At 38.9% G+C, this 17,471-nt stretch overlaps 2 protein-coding genes across 2 annotated transcripts in view; one reads left to right on the plus strand and one right to left on the minus strand.

Annotated features, from left to right (window-relative positions):
• The first annotated feature begins 376 nt into the window (after positions 1-376).
• LOC149844807 (protein argonaute 2-like) lies at positions 377-5,726 on the plus strand. Its single transcript, XM_089995291.1, has 3 exons — positions 377-763; positions 1,253-2,498; positions 3,930-5,726. Exons 1-3 carry the CDS (start codon positions 394-396, stop codon positions 5,362-5,364), a joined length of 3,051 nt encoding a protein of 1,016 aa, XP_089851417.1. The 5' UTR covers positions 377-393; the 3' UTR covers positions 5,365-5,726.
• Positions 5,727-12,298: 6,572 nt separating this feature from the next.
• SWAP70 (Pleckstrin homology (PH) domain-containing protein) overlaps positions 12,299-17,471 on the minus strand; it is a 64,167-nt gene continuing 58,994 nt past the window's right edge. Inside the window, exons 9-10 of the mRNA XM_089995292.1 lie at positions 15,472-15,764; positions 12,299-12,905 (exon numbers count right to left, since the gene is read on the minus strand). Coding sequence (XP_089851418.1) covers positions 12,572-12,905; positions 15,472-15,764 — 627 coding nt within the window. The 3' untranslated portion in view covers positions 12,299-12,571. The remainder of the gene's footprint in view (positions 12,906-15,471; positions 15,765-17,471) is intronic.

Raw genomic sequence — 17,471 nt, forward strand, 5'->3', positions numbered from 1 at the left:
AAGAAGGGCAAAAGACTTGGGATACTTCCTTGGCAAAGTTTATATGAAAAAAGCGGAGTGAGAGGGAATCAGCCCTTGGCATATAAAAGAACCCAGAACAACGATATCAATAACCTTTTCATTCCCCCTTTCTTCTGCCTCTCTCTCTCTCTCTCTCTCTCTCTCTCTCTCTCTCTCTCTCTTTCTCTTTCTGACATAAGAATCCCCCAAAGGAAACCTGTCGTTGCTTGTTTCACTATTTTTTTCCTTTGTTGGGACCCACTTGAGAACCGAGGAAGGAGTGTACGGGAAGTTGACGAGAGGTCACTCGTGAACATCGTCCACCCTTTCTTCTTTTACCTAATCTCTTTCCTTTCTCTGTCTCTCACTTTTCAGAGAGAGAGAGAGAGAGAGATGGAGGGTCAATCAAGAGGAAGGGGAAGAGGAGGAAGAGGGGGTGGAAGAAGAGGTGGAGATTTCAGTGGTGGTAGAGGAGGAAGAGGTGGAGACTTCAGTGGTGGAAGAGGAGGAGGAGGGAATTCTGGTAGAGGGGTACGGGGAAGAGGTTCGGATTTCATTGGTGGAAGAGGAGGAGGGAACTCTGGTGGTGGGGCATGGGGAAGGGGTGGCGTTTCCACTGGTGGAAGAGGAGGAGAAGGAAGCTCCGGTGTTGGAGCATGGGGAAGAGGAGGAGGAAGATGGGTTCCCCAAGAGGCTCCCAACATTCAAAGAGATCCCCCATCAAATGTCGGCCCTGTTCGAGGAGAAGTGCCACCGCCCACTGGTCTCTCTCTCTCTCTCTCTCTCTCTCTCTCTCTCTCTCTCTCTCTCTCTCTCTCTCTCTCTCTCTCTCTCTCTCATCGGTGATGGCATGACTCCCACAACTTGGAGTGGCCTGGTAACTGTCAATGGTAACTCCCCACAAATTTTGTCTTCAATCATGTTTTGTGGGGAGGTAAACCACCAACACTTGTGGCAAAGAAGGGCCCTTATAAGAGCAATAAACCCAAACCCCCAATTAACCAATTGGGGATTGCATACATGATACATCCCATCTGTTTATGCAAGTAAACCTTGGAAGCCTTTAGTTGCACTTCATCTGAATAATGGTTGGTGACCAACCTGATGTTGATACCACCCTGTTCTTCTCTGTTTCTATCTCACTTCCTTGACACCAACTTGCGCTTCTTATTGAATATTAATCAAATAATTAGTTCCTCACTGACAAACTAATCAATTACTAATAGAATGAAGCGTTTCCTCTCTTTTGCAGAGCCCCCAACTTTCCAATTGCAGAACTTGCAGTTATCTGAACAAACCATCGGGTTTTCGAACAGAAAACCAGTGGATAGGCCGGACTCTGGTGGAACTGCGGGTTCGCGAGAGATACGCCTCTTTGCCAATCACTTCCTAGTGAAGTTTGATCCCGGAAGTACTATATATCAATATGATGTCACTATAACGCCTGTAAAGGAGAATGCAGGGGAAGGATCATCAAGTTCGGCATCAAATACCGGCTTTAAGGCCCGGGTTAGCAAATCTGATGCCCGCCTGATCGCAAAGAAGGTTTTTGCGGACAATCAGCAACTTTTTTCGACTACAAAAGTTGGTTATGACGGCGAGAAGAGCATGTACACTGTAAATCAATTGCAGGAAGGCTCGTACACTGTTAAGGTATCAAAGGGAGAAGACAGTGATGGCCGCGAGTACAAATGCACCTTAAAATTCGCTGCCAAGATCGATCTCATCGACCTCCACAACTACTTGACAAGATCGACAACAACCACGATCGAGAACGTGATTCAAGCGCTCGAAGTGGTTATGAAGGAGCACCCTGCAAATTGCCGGATAGCTCGTGGCCGGAACTTCTACTCTAGGAACCCAGTTGTTGATCTTGGGGGTGGGGTTGCGGCATTTAATGGGTTCTTTCAGAGCCTCCGGCCGACCGCCCAAGGCCTAGCTCTTAATGTAGACCTCTCGGCAATGGCGTTCTACAAGAGCATTCCTATTCTACAGTTCCTTGTGGAGCACGCAGGTGTGCAAGTCCGTAATACAAATGCTGTCATGAATGACAGGGAAAGAAAGGAATGGGAACGAATGCTGAAAGGGCTGAAGGTGAGAGTTACTCATAGGAAGACTACAGAGGTTTTCACCATATTCGGGTTATCAAAGAAGTCATCTAGGGAGGAAACGTTTGAGCTCATGGAGAAGAGAGGCAAATCTGGTAGCAAGAACAGCAGCAGGAGCACCACCACTAAGATGACGACAATAGAGAAGTATTTCCTAGATCAGTATAAGAAGCAGTTGGCCTACTGGTACATCCCCTGTTTGAATTTGAGCAAGAAGTCTCCTAACTATGTACCTATGGAGTTCTGTGAGTTGGCAGAGGGACAGAGGTTTTCAATGGAGGATTTGTCAATGGATGCTCTCAAGGTTCTGAGAAGTCTGACAAACATAGGTCCCTGGGAAAGATTGAGCTCCATCAAGCAAATCGTTGCTGCACGAGATGGTCCATGGGGGTAAGCTTTCTAACTTAACCCTCTTTGATGCAACTATGTGTCTCTAAGTTCACTCAGTCATGCAATTACGTGTGTTCTCTATTATCTATCTGTCATGTATGCTCATGCCACTTGCTTAACAAGCACGCCTTACTACCAATTCATGATGACACATAAGCATCTCCATGACCAGGTTGTCTAGCCAATAGACTTGGAGTAAGCTTGTTTTGGTCAGAAGCTTGACGCTTAGACCTGGTTATTGGTCTTTCTATATGCCCCAACTGGACTTGCCTCATGCTTAACAGATGGCTTAATAGTTTAGAAAATGGAGATTTCGCCAGGTCTGGTTGTTGCTATCTGTACACAGACCTGGACCTCAAATACCATCCCATCTTGGGTCCGACTTGACAGGACTACCTACTTTTGTCTCATACATCGACGACCCAAATCCATGTAGCCGCACGAGCCTCATCTAGTTCCAATTGGACAGAAAACGAGATCTGATGCGGAGTCCGCAAACCTGAATCTGGTGAAATCTGATAAGAAGTCTGAATCAGATCATCATTTTTTGTTAGGTCCAATGAGGGCAGAGAGTTAGTTGGAGCCCAAAATGGTTACAGGTTTGCATATTGAGTTTATGGTCCCAGTACTTTACTCAATTAGCTTGGCCCGAAATGTTTGAGACCCATTGAAAGATGTGGTTGTAAGCAAGAGCAGATGAGGTCCAAGGATCTTGAACAAAAAAACTGTCCAAGAAACCTTTGACACCGTCCATTGTTAAAGATGGACAGTATGTAGATACTCACCCAAACCTTATTGCATTAAAGCATCCTAGCTGTTCATTTTACTGCTAGCGACACCATTCATCTGAAGTGTGAATGATCTCAATAAAAGGATGTTGAACCCATATATAGGAAGGGCATTCACATGTAAGGTTTTGGGTGCCATTCATCTTGATCGTGGATGAACATTGGACAGATATTTTTGCAAGCTATCTTGAGCCTGAGATTGTAAACTGGTCAGATGTGGATAGTTAAGAATCCTACATAATTGGGCCCAACCTGATTTGATAGAAAGTTGATCCAATCTGTTATTTGCCTTTATGCTATATATGTTTAGTTAATTTCCATAGGTAATTAGTTTCATATAGAGCCCCAATAAACATGACTGGTTCTTTGTTGATTAATGATAGTCCCAAAAATCTTTGTATCACCAGTTCTAATATGGTTCCTAGCATATGGTTAATGTATCAAATGTATATGCACAAGTTGCGATCTATGATTCTCTGAGCCAACCTCATGATAATCACTTCAAAACGCTGGCTTCTTCATCATATAAATAGATAGTTAGACACACTACTCTGCAATGTTGAGTAGTTGACGTAGTCTTTTTAGTGTTTAATGGGAAACTATCAAGTTCATTTAGTTGATCCATAACTTTTCGGTTTTGCAGAGGAGAAGTGACCCGACACTTTGGGTTAGCAGGTAGCACGGATTTAACGGAGGTCAAAGGCCGGGTTCTCAAACCCCCTGACTTGAAGGCTGGGCCTCAAGATAGAAGGGTGAACTTGGATCCAAACTGTCAGTGGAACCTAATGCGATATCATCTATATGATCCCAAGCCGATAAACTGCTGGGCTATAGCCAGCTTCGTGCCACTAAACCAGACCAGAAACACCAGAGAGATATCTCAATTTGCTCAAGCATTTGTGGGTAGATGCCATGAAATAGGTGTCAACATTGCTCAAAATCCTGTGGACCTTCGTTGTGTAGACATAAATTTGTTATCTGACCAGGTCCGACTTCCAAGGCTTCTCACTGAAATTGCAGCAACTGCAGCTACTAAGTCTGGTAACCGATTGCAGGTTTTGATTTGTCCCATAGCCTATAAGCACGCAGGTTACAAAGTTCTTAAGCTCATCAGTGAGACTGACGTTGGCATTATGACCCAGTGTTGCCTTAAGAAAAACATTGAAAGGCCAAACTCACAGTACCTTGCAAACCTAGCTCTCAAGATCAATGCCAAAATTGGTGGTAGCAACGTGGCCCTCTGCAATATTCCAAGGCCACGGTGTCTTGGCAAAGAAGATGTACATGTCATGTTCATGGGGGCAGATGTCAACCATCCAAGCCCTAGTGACAGGGTCAGCCCTTCCATTGCAGCTGTGGTGGCGACCATGAATTGGCCTGATGCTAACATCTACGAGTCCAAGATGAGATCTCAAGACAACCGGAAAGAAAAGATTGTGAATCTTGGAGAGATGTGCATAGAGCTTGTTCAGATGTACCACCAGAAAAATGGAAAATTTCCAGAAAAGATTGTGTTTTTTCGAGACGGCGTTGGCGAGGGACAATTCAACATGGTGCGCAATGAGGAGCTGGATGCAATCAAGCAGGCGTTTTCAAGTATTGGCTATAATCCTTGTATCACCCTTACTGTTGCGCAGAAACGGCACCGCACACGTCTTTTTCCTGCAGATCATCAGGGTGCAACAAAGCATGGAAATGTGCCTCCAGGGACCATTGTTGACAGGAAGATTGTTCATGTGAGGGAGTTTGATTTCTTCCTTTGCAGCCACTATGGGCTGCTAGGGACAAGCAAGCCTACACATTACCATGTGCTGTGCGATGAAAACAAGTTCTCTTCTGATGAGTTGCAGGGACTGGTCTACAATCTGTGCTTCACATTTGCTAGGTGCACAAAACCAGTTTCATTGGTACCACCAGTTTACTATGCGGATCTAGTGGCATACAGAGGCCGGCTATACTATGAAGGTTGGTTGGAAGCCCATTCGTCATCATCATATTCTTCTTTATCTGTTGAATATAACCATGAGATGTTCCCCAAGCTCCACAACAACGTAAAACATAACATGTTCTTTGGGTGATATAGGAGCTGCATTTCAAGTTTACTTCCTAATACCAGGTTATCTTTTTAACTGCAGATCTCACTCTGTCACAGTTGTCATTTTCTTGTACTAGCTAATAGTATACGTTTAGTTGTGGATGTGTGAAAAAATACAGCAAAGTTGGGTTGGTCATGGTTACTCATGCTTGTGTAATTGGGAAAAGCCAAGCTAGTCACGTGTACATATCATTTTGTATAAAGCAAGGTGCTGTGGACAGTGACTCTCTGGACTTTTTTCCTAATCTGTTGTTTTTTGGAGAATTTAAGACTGGTGTGATGTAAATTTTAGTGGACTATTTTTCCTTTTTCTGTTATACTTTTCTTAGAAACTTCATGCATCAATGTTTTTTTTCTTGTTCTTGCAAACAAATTCAAGCCATGGATCATGTTTCTTTCATGTGTGTTTGTGTCACAGAAGGTGGTTCTGCGCGGAAGCTCGAGCATAACCACCTTCCATGGTTTAAGAATCGGAATCCCTGAACCATGGGTAGCTTCACGGTGTTGTGCGGGGTGTGGGGTTTGGCGTTTCGTGGTGTGCTGTTGGTGGGATACTTGGGTGGCTTGATTGCCCTGTTTCCTTGTGGAAAGAGGTGCTGCTGTTTGTGTTGCTGTGGTGGGGCCTGTGGAAACGCCTCGTTTGTTTGTGTATTCCGTGAAAAGCCCCAGCTGTCCATGGCATGCAAACACAACTTGGGCATTCTGCAGCACTGCAAACACGCCCTATTAATGCTGGAGTTCTAAATCTTATGCTCCTTCCCTTATTCAAGATCTCTGTTGTGCATTAACTATCAGAAAACGAGGAAAGGGAAAAGATTGACAATCTCGGTGACTAGTTTAAATTCACATAGTAGGCGGATTGACGATACCATGGTCAGCCAAATGAAATGTGATTGCCTTTAATTTTTTACTTTTCTAACACGAGCATGAGATAGTTTATTTAGATTAAGTTTCAAATACAAACCCAACATTTTCTCATAATTTCAAGTACCATCCAATTTTTTAAAAATTTGATGGGACTACCTAACTTTTAATTAAAACTGTCAAAAAGATACGTGTCAGGTTTATCCTGAGTTAAATATAATGCAAGGACCTACTCCAATGGTCGTATCTTTTTTTGTGCTTACCAAAGGGAAGGGAGCAACAGCCAATGAGATTAAATTGGTATTAGAAAATCTCTTTCGAATTTTACCATCACTATTAAACTCTCCATAACTCTCTTAACAATAAAACTAAGACCAGAGATCATAATAATTTCGGGCACTATCACGGTATGAGTCCAGAAAACTCGATAAAATTGAGTTTATCTCCATAATCGTCTCAAAGAACAGTATGCATCAATAATATAATTAAAATCCAAGGAGATCAATATAGCAATCTTATCAAATGTAACAAAAGAAGAATCTAGAAAATTGACTATGTCGATAGTCGATGTAATATTTTAAATAGTGGAAAATTTTATATATGAATTGTTGAGTCGAGTATTATAGATGTAGGTGATTGTTCATTGAACAACATTAATATCGTGTGTTGTATTTTTTTTATGGTATCAAAGCTTATTGTATCTTGGGTGATTGTAGTGTCATCAATGACGTCAACATCTATCGACTGCTCCAAATTCACATACCCTTCCAACTTGAATGTGGTAAATTTGTTCACACTTAAACTCATTTGAATTTTCTGCTGTGAAAAATGCAGTTTCTTGGTCTTATTGAGAGCCAAGACATGACTGGCTTTGTAGATGGCGAAACTCCAATCCCAATTCAAACTATTGGGTCTCATCATTCGCCGCCAAGCATCCAGTGAGGTATGAAATACTCTTATCAAAGCTTTTACTCACATCTTCAAGGAACGAGAATTCCTATTGACACAAAAGTTGCAGTCATATTGGAAAACAAGCCTCTCGGTGAATGAATATATCAATACGTGAAAAAAATTTGTTATGAATTTGTGACCATTGGCAAGCCCGTGAAAAATGAAACCATTGTATTATGGCTGCTTAATGGGCTTGGTCATGAGCATGATGTGTTTATCACAACTATGCTAAAGTCGCCCATTCCATCGTATAATGATGTGTTTGGCTTGCTTCAAGGGCGTGAAACCATGTACACCGTATATAAAATAGGTGTGAATGAGAACTTTGCCTTTTTTGGGCAAAAAATTATCAATCAAAAGAATCAATTTAACACAAAGCAATTTTAACTCAAATGGACGTGATTTTATCCAAGCTAGACAGGGCGACAATCGATTCAATTAAAATAAGACCAAATTTGGTTTTAATTAACAGAATGCTGAAAGCAATCAAGAAAAAAAAAGGGTCTTGTGTTAAATATGTGGCAAGATGAATGATAATGTCATCAATTATTGGCACCATTTTAATCGTGTCTATCAAGTTGAAGATATTATGCAGGCTCTTGTTGCTATGAAACTTATTGATACCCAAGATCTTCCTTGGCACTGGAGTTACCTCCCACATTACTGCCAATTAAGGTAATCTCGAAACTTGTTTCAAGTATTATGGTTCAGAAAAAATTATGGTCAGAAATGGTGCCAGATTAAGTATTACCCATGTAAGGTCCACAAAAATTGAAAATGATGATTGTTCTCTTCACCTACAATGTCTTGGTCGTTCTTGATATTAAAAAGAACCTGATGTCTGTAATTTGTATTTTATTACTAGGTTTTAAACTTAGCCATCGGCCGAATCACCTTTAGAACATTAGACCTACATATTTAATGCCGAGACACTAAGGACCTTCGCATCCAATAGTATCATTTTCTTGGTATACCAAAACAACAACTGTGTCGAACACACCGCCCTCAGGTAAAGTGGCGGATTCTCCCTAAAACCGTGGTCAGGAGAAAAAACTTCAATATCGGGTTCAGGGATAAGAAATAAAGCACATAAATTTTTTGTATCCTCGTAGTTCCCCAAAACCGAATCTCTAAGATTCTCATTCTTTCGATAAGAGATCCCAGAATGTATATCACATTGTTCTTATTCATTATCTTTTTCTTAAAAGTCAATTATTGAGTTTTGCAATTCAACATGCAAAAGCAAAAGCAAAAGCTCGCATCTACTCCTGCGAGAACCATCAGGTGACTCCCGTCCGTAGAAAAGCATAGAAAGTGCAATACCATACAATAACAATAATGTGATTTTTGCAATGTATTTAAAATAATTAATGAGAAAGCAAACCAAAGCTCAAGGCTCTTCAGGCCTGTGATGATTCATTTAGATCATCGATGCATCATATGCAAAAGTCATAACATGTCATATATGAAATAAATCACATGCTTTCTAGATGCACTTTCATATAGGAAAATTTCAACCATGCTAATGAACCAAGCGTATTTAAAGCATGTGTATATTCAGTTCACATGATAGTAACATGTGCAAGTTTTCATATAATGCACATATTTAATTCAATGCCATGCTTTCATTTACTATGCATAAATATGTCGATTGCATATTTTCATTGTATGCTTATTCAAGTCAATGCATGGATGCTTTGAGTGTATATATTCATGTACATGCATTTTTCCAGCAAGTGTACATGTTTATGTCAATTGCATGATTTTCTTTGCTACATTTGTTTATGGCAAATGTGTGATAGAAAGCATAAGTGGTTACATAAGCAAACTAACCATAACATGCACAACATTGCTGAGAAAAAGTGAAACACGATGGAAGTGACAATCATTCTACAGCAAGCAACTACTGCCCAGTGTTATAATGAGCAGCCATACAGGTGGCCTTAATTAGCACCAAGTATATGGGGGTATATGCAGGTTGCATCATCAATCAATTGTTTCATCAGTAGGTAAGGGACACATCGAATATGTGTATAATAAGAACAATACATGAATTAAGGCTTCTTCTTCCCAGTGGTTAGATTGGGTCGAATGCCACATGTTTGTGTAGGCTGCAAGCCTGACACTACTCACTCATGAATTAGGTGAAAATTGTTAAAAGGTACTTTTTCAATTAAATAACAGAATATAACAATTGGTTAAATTCAGAATGAAACATGAAAATATTAGCATAAAACCATCATACTATGTCTTTGCAAGAAGTACTACTAGAAAACAATCTAGGCAATTAGCAGATAATTGGTCTCATAATTTCCTTGAAATTAGTCAACAGAAGCAGAGTTGGCTAGGTACCAAGAGGTTCCCAATCAACTAAGCAACTATTGAGCTTGCTTTTATCAATATATGGCAATGTTTAGCAATGTTTAGTTACAGTAATCGTAGGTGAGACATTTCAGTATAAGGATGGGTCCCATGGTGTATGATTGTGGATGATATAATGTTCTAATAAAATGATTTTATATATATATATATATATTCTCGTCCCATGTCGGCTCAACCAAGCCACTCGACTGAACCTTGGGGTTTGGCTCAACCTGTCTGGCCGGTTGGACACAGTCCAACCGAGCATGGCAGATCTGCCAATGCCTGGACAGGTCTGGCAAACCAGGCCAGCCAAGCCATGCTTGGCTGGTCTGTTCGGCCAGACCGTTAAGTCCATAACCATGAGATATTTGGATAACATACTAATAACACATACATGAACCGATTAGATGAAGATAATCACACCAACATGAAATTGGTTTTTTTTTAACAGCATGTATGTACATGTATTATCTTATACACAGGTAGTTCAAATACAAGTTTCATAAGGACACATGCATATACATATTTACATTAACACCTGCTTTCATAAACCTATGAATACCTGTAACATGCCTATGCAATAACCAATGTAAGAAAAACCATGAACATGCTATTAAACCAAACATATCCAGATTTACATAAATTTATAAGTTAATCAATGATGGGAATCACTAACTTCATGACGTCGACACATAACAGGCCATTTAGTATCAATAAATTCGGTTTTATTATGAAAATAAATGCATATATATATTTTTTTGTTGACAAGACGTATAGAAATAAAAATACACCCAATAAAGAGGATTTGCACATCTCCAATCGTGTATTTTTAGAATGAATATCCAGATTCATTCCTTTTTCATGGATTTTCACCTAAATCAAGTATGGAAAACCCATCTATGATCAATATCTCATTTGATTCACGAGAGGAGACCCGTACCTTTACGTAGATTGAAAGAAACAAGAACAATAATGGTAGGAAAGGAGGCTGGATTGTTGGAGAAGAATTATTCTTCTTCCTCTCTTTCCTCTTTCTCTCTCTCTCCTTTCCTCTTTCTTTCTCTTTTCCTTCTTTCTCTTTTTTTTTAATATAATGAGTGGGAGAGGGGGTGACATTCCCCCCTTCTCCATCCCTCTCTAAGAGAGTTCCCAAAAAGAGAACCCTCTTTCCATATTTTTTTTTTCAAACTTTTTGAAACTCTTTTAAGTTGACTTTTTTTTTTAACTTCCAAATATTTTAGAACTCTCTCTTAACCTCTCTTAGGTAAGAATATGGACTCTTTTAGAGGGTCACACTCAGCCCAAAAAAAAAAACCAAATTGATATTATTTAATTAATTAATTAATTAATTAAAAATATCTAAAAACTTCTAAAAAAAACTAAATTAACCCAAAAGGCTCCCTAACCTTATTAAACCCCAAATTAAGGCTTTATATTGAATTTAAAGCTGGAAAAATATTGGGCTTGGATTTGAATCTAGATCTGAATCCAAGATCCAAACCTATACCCAAAAAAAAAATTTAGAGCAAGACCTGGATCGAATTCAGGTTTAAGTAGGGCTTAAATAGGACCCAAATCCATAATAATTCAGATTATATGCATTGGATCCAACCCAATCTAACTTCGGATCCATTTCGATAAACTGATCAATTTTTTAAAAAACACAATTTTCGAGTCAACTGTAGCTCGAATCAAGGAAAATAAAATATTGTTACGCTCAGAATTCTGAGATGCATCCAACGACATATTATACGAATATCAAACTCTGAATTTCACCCAAAAATAACCTAAATTTTGCTCAAAATTTGTTTGATTTTAAAAGTCAAAAATAAAATTCTTTTTCACGCTTCGATTGGCTCGTTACAATCTTGTCGATGGGACCTAAGCCAAGCTCAAACTCAAAACATCGATCTAAAAATTGAGCCTCAAAATATTTTTCTCCTAGACTTAACCAAATTTTCGAAAATCTCATGAAATGATTAAGTACAAAAATACGCGATATTACACGTATAGTACGATCATTTTCAATTTTCATTTTCTGTCAATGAAGTGTCATCAATGATTCACCGAAAATAGTCACCAAAAATTATTGTCAAAAGAAAGTACGTTGAAAACCACAAAAAAACCTAGTTTATGCAAAAATGGCCCTAGGGTGCGACAATCACTTTTTATACCATGGAAGAAATTCGCATTTAATGCTTGTACGAAAATCTAAAAACAAGCATATTCACAATGACATGATTTGCAAAGTTAGTACTTAATTTGCAGACTTCTTGAGGTTCATAGGAAGATCGCATTATATCCCACAAATTTAGTAGAATATTTGCGATGTTACAATATATTCACATGAGGTTCGCACTATATCTCACGAATTCCATGTTATATATGCAAATTTAGTACGATATTTGTGAAGTTTTTAGGTTTCAGTTTTGCAAGAAGTTCACAAATTTGCTTATGCAAACTTCACAAGGTCTGAAAAAAAATCATGAGAATCTACATTTAAGTGAGTGTTTGTGATACGTGGGGAGCATACCGATATATCGCGCGAACCTCATAAGGTCCGCAACGCCAAAGGTAAAATAGTCTTTTTAAAATGAGACATTTGTGATTTTAGACATCAAACGGATTTTCGAAAATTGTAGGGCTTTTCGAGAAACATATCATTTTTTGTAAGGTCATTACTGCCTCAAAACAAGAATATGATGAGTTTTAAACAGCTCCTAGATGATTTCAATTAATGCCATACAGAAAGTGAATCACATACTAATGATCTTTCAATGATTGACAAACCATTCAACTATTTTTGTCAATGCAAGACAACTTTGCAGATAATTTTTCCAAGAAAAACATGACAGGTAAAAGCACACTATAAATATTTCACTAAAATAACAACTTATCCATACAATGAGATGACTGAATCTGGCAATCCGAACACAAGGAGAGCTCATTGAACTAGAAATCAAATGATATATATCTCATAATAGTTAGGGGCTATCAATGGATACAACAAATCATGGTTGAGAAGATCCCCCACTAAGATTATTACCATTCATTGCAGGGTTGATAACCGGAATATCTGTGCTGTTTCCTTCTGCTTCTGGGGAGATTTCCCTGACATCAGCGATCCTTGCACCTTGTGCCTGAAAATCATTCCATTCACTCTCACCCACTGCCCGGAACTCAACTTCTTCTACTGCCACTGGGATTGATTTAGAGACACTCAAACACTCTTTATCCACATTGCCTTCCAATGAATCAACATGCTTTGTCAATGGAGGGGTGGTATCAGCATTCGAGCAGGACTCTGTTTTCTCTTCAAAGACGTGTGCCACATTGCTTGGTTGTCTGCAGAGAGAAACTCTTGATGAATAAACTAATACAGCGGTAATTGAAATAATGCCTGCCATGTATCTTTGATCTTAATCAAATCCTCAATTACAACCTGACTCCATCAACATGATTGGCAGCCTAAATTCTGAAAATGGCAGAAACGTTGTGCCAGAATTTCTCTATTCCTGTGTATATATCGGCTCTTTACCATTTAATAATAGCTTCCTATGTGTCAGAAATACATGCTTTTAATCCGCAAATACAATGAATATACACGCTGAAATCAAATGCTGGAACTGTATAAAAAATCTGAATGATCCTAACTTAACAATATAAAATTACATGGCTAAATAAGATGCAACAATTTTTTTTTTCATGGCAAGGAGAAAGCAACTTTCTGTTTGTCAGTAGGGCTGGTAAATGGTAAACTAACCGAGAAACTTGTGGCTCGGCTCATCCCAAACTCGTTCGTTTGGATGGCGAGCCGAACATGAGCTCGTTTGTTATACATAGCCGAGTTGAACATGAACAAGGGGTGTTCACCTTGGCTCATATAAGCTCGTTTAGATAGCATATGTAGAATTTATTGCACTATAAATGTCAAAAAAACATGTTAGCTCAACTGGGTGATTGGGCTTACTTGCATGTAACAGTTAGGGAGTTCCATTCCCGCTATGAACCCTTTCAAAAAAAATAAATTTTTATTTAGGTGAGCCAACTCGGACTCAGCTCGTTTGGCTTGGGCCCATACAAGATGAGCTTGGCTCGGCTCACAACGAGCCATATGAGCCGAGCCCGAACAGCCCCTCTTCGGTTTGTTCGGCTGGTTTACCAGCCCTAGCCGGAAGGTACTATTGGTTGACCATTGTCCTATTTGCAGTGTTCATCAAAGTAAAACCCTAGGCCTCCTTGCCCACCAGGGAATACACCCAGGTTCAGCCTTGCAGCGAGTATCACACATCATGGATATCAAACTTGTATGTCCCTTCAGCTTGGAACCTCACAAGCTGCCCCCTAGGCTGGTGAACAGAGCCTTCCTGGGCAGGCTAAAGAAGATGCAACAATTGTAGCTACTAATACTAAATGTTGATAATCTATCACAGTAAAGCACTATTTGGCTAATCTGCATAAGAATCTTTTCATCACTATGTTGATTCCGTCGAGAAATGAGCAGATAATCTACCAATTAATTTACTAGATCACATAGCCCACTGTGCAGCAGGTTTCTGGCCATGGCAGGCTCCCAAACATTATCAATGGAACATTTACATCTTCCCAGCTTCTTAGATGCTGAAATCTCACTCAAAATACATAATGTTCATACGTTTAAAGCTTACCTTAACCACCCTGTCTTAGAGCCATTGATTAAGATATAAATGATGAGGCGCTCTGGCCATGGCAAGTGGCACCGCCACAAAGATAGGAGGCTTAACTATTCCATCTCTACCAGATTTTCTGGCCCACTGGGGCCTGAAACCTGCAAGACAGTGGGCTAGTAATTGATAGATTTTGCTTGATCATCTCTCTTCCACCAATAAAACAGCAAGCCAAGTGCAGACTGTTAATGGAGAATCCTTATGAAAGCTTAGTGCAGATCATATGGCAACACTAGAATTTCTATCCATAAACTTTTTGATATACAAACTAAGAACAATAACATAACTTGTACTGAAGTTCAAGTGTTTTTGAGTTTAAATCCTAATGCAGACAGAAAGAAATCATGGGTTTTTAGACATCGAATGTAAACATCACCAAGTATGGCTCTCCAGTCTCCAATTCAACTGTAATTTCGATAGCTTATACTACCTTCAATAATGCTCCAAACTTTATTTAAAGAAAAAACAAATAAATTGGCTGCACCCAGTCCCATTATGTAACCATAAGATGGAACTCTAAACTTCATCAATTCCATTTGTCAATTGGAAAAAATAAAGTTAACCCATAATTTTCTTGATCATCTCACAATGTTGAGCGGTATTTTCTTTTTTATCCCATGTCCCCCCATTAAAAAGATGAAAGGCAAGGCACATAGGCAAAAGTGCACAGTCAAATTGTTGCAGCAGAAGAGACAAAATGAGAGGATTTAACATGTTAACACACTCCTGTTCAATTTTCTGGCCGAATGCTACACTTATGAATAGTAAGGCAGCATCAACAACAACAATAATTTCATATAACAAAGGGTTTGCCCATGGAAGGATAAGTTGGCCCTATACTTATGAATAGTAAGCATCAACAGCAACAATAAGTTCATATAACAAAGGGTTTTCCAATGGAAGGATAAGTTAGCCCTATACTTTGGGAGACTAACCAGGTCAAGATTCTTTGCCAATTAAAAAGGACAAAGAAAATGGCAAAGACATCTCATTTCTAGTTTGCAAGAGATACATCAGAAGTTGAAGTTGGGTCTTGGATCAGATGCAAGAATTGAAAGGATTAGCACTTTCAAAGCAATGACGTTTTGGGTATGAATCTGGAAGCCATGTACCCAGCTTGACATTAGGGGGATTAAGCATGTTTCTAGGTATGGAGAAAACAGGTAACAGCAAAACGAGATTAGACAAAAAGTTAGAAATCTGACCTTTGAATTTGTGACTGCAAATGTTTCACATATGCAACAAGATCTTCTTTATCTTTTATGGCAGCCAACTCCTTTTCTAAGGCATCCTTGACCTTGGCTTCAGCATCAGCCTCAGCAACTCTGACTCTCTCATCAGCTCTGACTACAGCTGCTTCTAATATAACAACACGTTCTCTGGCTTTTGCGAGCTCAGAGCGCCAAAAATGTGCTTCTTGGAGGGCAGAATCTCTTTGCTTCAATAGTTGATCCCGTTCTCTACTTAAACCTTCTATTTTTTCTTCAAAGGCTCGCAACTGCAATGGGGTGGGGGGGGAAGTAGCTAACAACATAAGCAAATAGACTAATAAATAGGTATGTGCAAGTATAGAAAAAAAATACAATAATATGGCCTGAACAGGAAAGAGGACATTTTGTCCTACCTCTAAAGGAAAGAGTATCTTTAAAGCTAAGGTAATTGATCGTAAAATCTCAAGAAGTTTTTGGCACAAACACATGTTTGTCTAAAATATAGTACCAGGAAACATGGTATATACTCTGGTTGTTTACTAGTAGATATAAACAACCTTCCTCATTACAGTTCACAGCATAAGATCCTACCAGTTCATCCCATAAAAATGGCAAGGAAATGACATTATTTAGAACAAAGTAAAATTTTCTCAGGATATCAAGTACAACCCCAGTATATGCTGAACTTTATCTGCAATGTTTCGTGTTGGATACAAAATATCAAGGAAACCTTTCCAAGGGTCTGTAATGATACATCAAAAGATCAAAGAAGATGCCTACAAGGGCAATAGCACAACACAATTCACAAAGGGAAAACTCTCAACATGCACAAAGGCACACACTCAATAAAAATAATATATATTTTATTGATGGAATGTGCATAACAAAATGCATAAGAAATAGGGACTTCAAAGTCCCATATATATACGAGTGAGAAGGGCTAGAGATAGGCCTACTAGCTGTTGGGGAGCTCGTTGGCCTAATGAGCAAAAGTCCCAAGACAAAAAATAAAAAATAAAAAGGTACAAAAATACCTAGATACATTCTCAACATAATACATATATATATATATACATATGTGTATAGTGTATGCATATTTATATATATGTACACATGTACAACTTCTTAACAGTATTATCTGTAATGTTTCATGTTGGACACAAAAATCAAGGAAATCTTTTCAAGATGATGAGTTTCTTTACAGATTATAATTTCTAAGAAATGGTTCCCATAGAGATTCGTGAATGGCCAAGTGTCTATTGACCCCAATACACTAGGATCATCATCATGAATTCCAAGCAACATTTCATGCATAGGCCTTGGGTTAGGTAGATCCAAACAAGAACAGCGAGATCCAGCAATTGTAGATGGCTACAAGACAGGGTTGGTTATAATTATGCAATTTAGGCTGTTCATTGTGCATCTTTCAGAATTTGGATTATATGGCCTATTGGATCTGATTGATTACCAAAATGACAATCAGATCACACTTAATATATCCTAAAGGCAAGAACTAGATTTTAATCTTTGGGTCTTCCTAAACCCACAGACACAGAATGTGTTTTGTGCCCTTAGAGAAGAGAATTTCAATCCTGTTGGAGCTTCATCAGTCTACAAAGAGAAATCATCCAACCAGTTTAGTCTACAAAGAGAGATCACCCAAACATTTTTTCCTAAAGGAAGCCAAAGTGAAAATATCTTTTAACAAGCCTATCTTGAAATCCAATAACTTCTAGGCACTAATTGCAAGGGAATACTAGGTCCAGAATGTTGTCTGATCAATTAATTTAGCCCTAGACATGCTTATTTACCACCCAAATGACACTTCTCTGTGAGAAATCATTTTATAATGAATAGCAAAGATTAGCCATGCAACACAGGAAGATATCATAATACAAACCTCATAGGCATGAAATGAGTAAATAGATCTACCTAGTAGTTCATGTTCCTGCCATCTTGCTGATCCAATTATCAACTTCCAACCAATGCATTGA

The sequence above is a fragment of the Nuphar pumila genome, chromosome 2, assembly GCF_984573655.1.
Source record: "Nuphar pumila chromosome 2, dmNupPumi1.hap1.1, whole genome shotgun sequence".
Lineage (NCBI taxonomy): Eukaryota > Viridiplantae > Streptophyta > Magnoliopsida > Nymphaeales > Nymphaeaceae > Nuphar > Nuphar pumila.